General features: G+C 34.1%; 1 protein-coding gene across 2 annotated transcripts in view; it reads right to left on the bottom strand.

The window, feature by feature from the left end:
• Positions 1 to 1,410: 1,410 nt before the first annotated feature.
• Positions 1,411 to 6,641, bottom strand: part of pth1r (parathyroid hormone 1 receptor) — a 154,380-nt gene continuing 149,149 nt past the window's right edge. For both annotated transcript variants that reach the window (XM_088643038.1, XM_088643039.1), the window contains exons 12-13: positions 6,489 to 6,530; positions 1,411 to 6,257 (exon numbers count right to left, since the gene is read on the bottom strand). In XM_088643038.1, coding sequence (XP_088499164.1) covers positions 5,895 to 6,257; positions 6,489 to 6,530 — 405 coding nt within the window. In that variant the 3' untranslated portion in view covers positions 1,411 to 5,894. The remainder of the gene's footprint in view (positions 6,258 to 6,488; positions 6,531 to 6,641) is intronic.

Genomic DNA, 6,641 nt, shown 5'->3' with positions numbered 1-6,641 from the left:
TTATTAGCTCCACCTTGCGGAAATTCCGGATACTATTATTTTGCTTGTCGTATTATAGGAGAATTTACGGTAACTCGCGGTATTTACCGGTAGCTTGCGGTAGACTGCATACAGCGTACTGGAAAATAATGCGGTATCGCCCGCGCATTTTGAATGGCTGCATCTGTAACTTACAGTATTCATTCTCACAGTTCCTGTTAATAGATTAAATGTGGCCTATGTGAGAGGAAGGGCCAGCAGTATATAATAACTAAGACCATGTATGTTCATCATTAGAAATTACTTTTTTATGGTTACCATTATTTCTTGAGAGCTGACACTAAGCTTAGTAAAGGAGCTGAAACATATTTAGCCTTTCAAACTGAGTTAAACCAGACAAAGGAAAAGAAAAACAAAACTTACTAATGATGTTAGAATATGAATGTTGTCTGTGTACCAAAATATGTTCATGGCATAGGCCTATGGAGTAGTGGTTGCATTTCTGTCACTCTTCATTAACTATTTAGAAATTATACTTTGTATAAATTATAATTAAAGTAAACATAAGGGTTGTATTTCACACAGGGCTGATGATCTTCATATGAAAATCTAGTATCAGAAATCTGCAAGTGCAGCTTTCAGACTATCAAGGAATTGGATGTTTAAGGTTTGCAACATTAAAACTGAAACCACACTTTTGGTATACTGTGAAGTAATGATTCCTACCGTACTGTAATGCGGTTCAAACATGGACATTTAATGGGACTAGAGCTGTATCACTAGTGCTGTTTGCATAAGATTTATACATCAGGTGGAAGGACAGACATCTGAACATAAGAGTTCTCTCCCTGGCAGGTACCACAAAACCCTATGATCTACAGTACATGCAATGAACATTTACTGTCTGTTCCTTTGGCTTGGTCATGCTGTCCAGACGTAAGACTCCAGGCTCCCAAAGGAGGTCCTCTTCTCATTGTGGAGGCATTTGCACCAGAGGACACAGAAGAAAAAATAAAAGCGAACTTGAAGAATTAATATCAAATCCTGAGAGATTATGACCATTGAATGAATCAGCCAGAGTAAGAATATCTAGATGGGTGTTCAGTACCCACTAAAGGTATCAGTAGAGACAGCAAACTGAGAGCATTGAGAGGTCACCATGACAAAATCAAATAGTACAAAAACAGATATCTTACACAACAACACCTGCTCAACCTACACAAGTGTGTACAGATCCCATTAGTCTAATCTGTCACCTTTGGGTTCATGAAAACAATCATCTTCAAATGTAGGGTATAGCTAGTGAATCCTTCTCTATTTAATAATACAGATAAGTCCAATGTGCATGAAAGTAAATATATAAACAGATTTTTGTGGAGAATTTTCAAAAGATCTACTGTATACACAATTGAAAAGCACCTATATGAGAGAGATACAATAACATAAATCTACAAGGCCACAGCACATTGTATATACTGAAAAGGAATTACATGCAAAGCCATGGAAAAAATGAATATTACAAATATTTACATAGTTTCTTTTTTCCTGATTCCTCCAGATCACCAAACTGCATAAATTGAAACAATCACTGCTGGGATTACCCTGTGACAGACTATTCTCCAACCCAAATGGAGAGCATTGTCCTTCCAGTCTGCTTAACATCTCACAAACCAAGATAAACTCTGGCCTAATGAGGGACTATGCCTAAGTACAGACTTTTTATACAGTAAGTGTACTCAAAACCTAACATTAAATGCTTGGTGTTTATTCACAAGTTACAAAAAGACAGAGTAACAGTGAAGAGTCTAAATGAGAGGTTTTAAAATATTATTCAGAACTTCACCCTTTTGGCTGAGAAAATGATTACATGAAAGAGGTACTGTGCAGGGCTAAAATGCATATTTATAAATCTGACAACAAAACAGGCTTAAGACACTGAAGTTGCTGTGCTCACGAAGTATATGGCAGACTCTGACAGTACCCAGCAATGAGAAGACATGGCCTGTTCTTAAAAAATATAATATACAGTACTCAATATATCATTGAGTATATGTCATAATGAAAGAGATAATCATATAAAGGTACCTAACTAATTATTTTTTAATTGAAATGTTCATGAGACAACTACTGCAACTTGTTCTAAATTCTCAGTCGAAATCATTACAGAAAGTTTACAATTATAAGTCTACTTATAAATTTACACATTGATTTGGTGGGTAGAAATACTAACTCTCTGTTGAATATCAGATATCTTTAAAATCATTTTTTGGAGAATGTATTTGCATCCTGTTCATCAGTTTATTGCATTTTCTTAGATATATCTATTTTATGTATTGAGTGCTGGTCATTTCTCTTCACACAATATTCCCTCTTAGTCAGTGATTTATACTGTATACCTTTAATGCACAGTTACAGTTCCATTTAAAATCTGTGCTTAATGCTTGAAATATAGTGATGTCGACTCTTGGAATGTGATTACATAAAACATCACAGCCCACAGCATAATTAGATAGATGGATTTGCTGCTTTTAATAGGAGATTATTTAATTTGACAGTTCCACTTAATAACTGTGCAATTGGAAGAGGTCCCACAATCTTGTCCTTACGGTTTAACAGTTCAAATATGTGATATTTTTTAGGTCAATTCCTTTCTGTTTTGAGACAACCAAAATGCAGTGTTCCTTTCATAAACATTCTCATCAAAACCTCATTAATCACCCAGATACAATTTAATATAGTATGCATTTTAACTTGCATTCATTTTACTTTTGATTTGATTTTAAATATATGATGTGATATTTGTGATAATTGTTCAGTTTGTAATGGTGCAAAATACACATTTCTATTGCCTTATTATTTCCTTGAGAATCAGTATAAAATAAATAAATAAATTTCACAACACCAAAATGTATAACCTTCAAAACAACTGAATGTCTGCATGAGATGATTATTTATGTGCTATATAAAAAGGTACAAACAAGATGATGTTCTGTTTTTTCTCATGTAAAAAAAAAACAATGAATGAACAAATGAAAGATAGAGATATTTACATTTCTAAATCATTGGAAAAATCCAAAGAAGTGAACTATTAAGCATTATTAAAAAACTATTTATAGATTTGTACAGGATGCCCCAATGTAAGAGAACTGAAATAACGTGTTTCATTAGAAAAGGTGAAGGGTTAAAATAGTTACAATAGAGATGTTCCAGAATGCCTTGTTTTCACTTGCTGGGAAAATAAGTTGAAAACTTTCCCTTCCGGAAATGGGCCATAGTCTTGCTGATCTCTACCCTAAGGCTGCTACCACAACCCATGGCTGTTTCACATACATACAGTACAGTATGTCAAAATATTTCTTATAGAGTAATATGCCGTTGAACAAAACAGACATAATTTGTTTTCTGCAAAACAAAACGGAAGGAAAAAACATTTTTTTTAAATAATTTAATGTTTAGATGAACCATTTTTTATGTCGCTTTCAGAATACTCCTCCCTGAAGAGCAGAAAATAGTTCTCTCTTAGTACGCATTCTACTCATAATGCACTTCAAACTTGGGGATCGTGGAAATGACATGGTTCAAGGCTCAATAATTAAAGGATGCGAAAACAAGGCAAAGTACTCCCAGTCACATTTTGTCTTATCAAATAAAGTGTATCCAGGGATTTGTTTCTTATGTAATTTTTTGTGCTTTAATTAAAATGCATTTTTTACTTTATGTAGAATCTTCACAAAGACCTGATGGCATAGACTTACAGGAAGTGGTACTGTACTTAGTATTTACTTTAAGTAAAAAGAACAGTCTAAACAGTCCTATTGTTGTTTCAGAATTCTTTAATGGGACATACTTTGAAAATAGGCCCATAAAACATTTGATCATCTCTTTGCTTAAAATTTGGATGGAGTTCATGTAAACATTGTGACTTCCATTCAATAGCAAATGATTGAACATATATACAAGAAAAGCAGCATAAAAGCTTTGTGGCTTTCCCCATTTTCACAGATTATTTTGGTTCTATTGCCACAACAAATCATGGGATGTTTTTAAAATATAATTGTGTCAATTGTTGTATTCATTAATTTAGTTTAAATTTTATTTTAAATTTTCTCTAGAAGCAAGAGCAAAAGCTCCAGTTTTTTTATAAACCTGAGTTTTATGGGATACTTGACTGGCTTACAGCTATGCAACATACAGTATGAAACAATTGTAATGGCAAAATTTTATTACAAATAACTACAGCATATTATTAGTTTCACTGTCCTTGATAATGCTTTCTATGGGCCTCCCTATCCTCGCTAGTGTAAATCCAGCATTACAGCAAATTAAAATTCTTGAAATCAATTAAGAGTAACAGTAAACCTGCTAATATGAGATTTTACCAATACTCTCATTATCACATACTGTAAACCACTAGGAAAATATTGTGTCAACATGAATTTTTAGTTCACATTTTAATTGCCATTGTAGGAACAGAGAGATTATGTGATGCAAAGGTTTAATACTGAGAAATGTCCTACTTTTTTCCTACAGTTTAAACTGAAAAAAGTTGCAATTGATTTCCTTTGGGTTGTGATGCTCATTTAATGTTGCCGTTAAGCATTACCTGCTATCCAGCCACAAGCAATATATCAGCAGCCAGCTTCATGTGAATGTGTTTCAAATACAGAACAATTCAATTGCATGCTGTTGGAGGCTACAGAAATCAGTTCTCTCTGGAATTTATGAACCATGGAATACAGATTTAAGACAATCTTCTTGTAATGGATACTTACAAAGAGGATTAGATACGCCTTCAGTCACACATCTTTGTGAGAGATCACATGAAATGTGGATGTATAAGCACAACTAGATATTTCATTCATTGAGATCTGAGACCTGAGGAACCTTCTGGCTGGATTCAAGGTGAACAAATGAATCATATTTGAGAATACTTAAAGCACAAATCATAAACAATGACTGAACCCATTAGGCTATAAATACAGTATAAGCAAGTTTCAGAATAGACATTGAAATAAACGTATATTTACAAAATTAAAGTCTCATGAACATTTTATATTTATATTGTATTGGGCCATAATGGTCGTTTAATTTTCTTCTTGTTAATCATGACTTATCATTGAGATATTGCACTAGTGTCACAGTTCAACCCAATGCAGATCCAATAAGTCTAACCTTTCAGTTTTCCAAAGATCTGATTAGAAGTTATCTTATTCTTTCAATACCCTCTGCAAAACAGAATCCATTCACAGTTTATCCAACCCAGCTCAACAAGAGAGCAACAATAATTGCAGCTTGAAGTATCTGTATAACGTCAATTCAGCACAGAACCACTTTGGTGTCATTATAGATTTTAAGTTCAAAGACACATCAACAATTAAAAGTAATCCACAAATGCATGATAATAGAATAAAAGAAAATTCCTTTATCTACTCTCAGCCACTCCTGGTTGTTCCACAATATGTAATTACTAAATATACATCTGCTGAATGCTATGCGTTGCAAAAACACTGCAAAAGAGCCACTATCACAAAATAAGGCTTTTCAATCTAACAAAGCAAATGATAAAGATAAGTGGCTATGTGATACTGGCTGCTATACAGCCACATTCACTGAAATTTCGCTGAAATTATCTGGCTCAAAATCTTTGTTATACTGTACATTTACAGGCTCTTTTTCACTGATTGAAGCAGCCCTGGAGACGAAAGTTCCACAGCAGAATGAAAAACTTCTGAAGCTTCACTGAAGATGCCTGAAGATTTTTAAAAGGAGACTGAAGTAGGAATTTAGCTGCAAACTCATTAACTCTGAATGCCAAGTCTATCACACAGGCAGACAACTCCAGACAGGATTCTAAACAATCCAGTTCTTTCTCCTGGTGGAAAAACCAGCACTAAGTTTTGAAGTAATGCTGAGTGTCACATCACTGTTTCTCTTTCCTCCTCCACAACTATTGTGGGCTTTTCTCCTTCATCGAGTCCGGACCCATTTGCCTGCTCCTCTTCTTTGATGGGCACTTCCTGTCCTGAGGATGGAATTGAGTTTTCTGAAACAGAGCCATTTTTTACATAACCTGGCAGGTTGCGATGCCCATTGATTGAAGCAGGTCCCAAACGGGTAGTGAGGTGTAGTGCCAAAGAGCCTCTTGCTGTCACATTTGTGATACTGGTGTGTGAAACCATGGGCCCATAGCTGTATGTGTTACTACCACTCCGAGCTTTTCTTTTAAAATCAAGGGCAAGTGTCCTTCTGCTCCAAGCCTTTTTTATCTCAGCCTGAACCTAATAAGAAACATCACAGGAAAACATTTTGAATAAGAATACAGAAAATACTTTCTACAGAAATAAATAAAACAATATCAATGAAACATCATATTTGTAAGAAAGCAGATGTGTTATATATTTTTAATATATGATATGTTTAAAAATCTACTGTTTATAATAACATTTTAGAACAATATTATACTAGTACTACTATATTTACTAGCAGCAAACAACAAAATAAATACTCACTTCACCATTGCAGAAGCAATAGATAATTGCCACAAAGAACCCCTAGAAAAGAATTACTCAAAATTAGATCAAATAACACCTTCGAAGAGTTCATTGGCTTACTTAACAGAATATTTGTTTTCCAAAGTATGAGTCTCTAACATTATTTACTAT

Source organism: Lepisosteus platostomus, chromosome 8 (assembly GCF_059453375.1).
Source record: "Lepisosteus platostomus isolate fLepPlt1 chromosome 8, fLepPlt1.hap1, whole genome shotgun sequence".
Lineage (NCBI taxonomy): Eukaryota > Metazoa > Chordata > Actinopteri > Semionotiformes > Lepisosteidae > Lepisosteus > Lepisosteus platostomus.
Note: the sequence above shows the minus strand (reverse complement) of the source record. Positions and strands in the feature narration are given on the sequence as shown.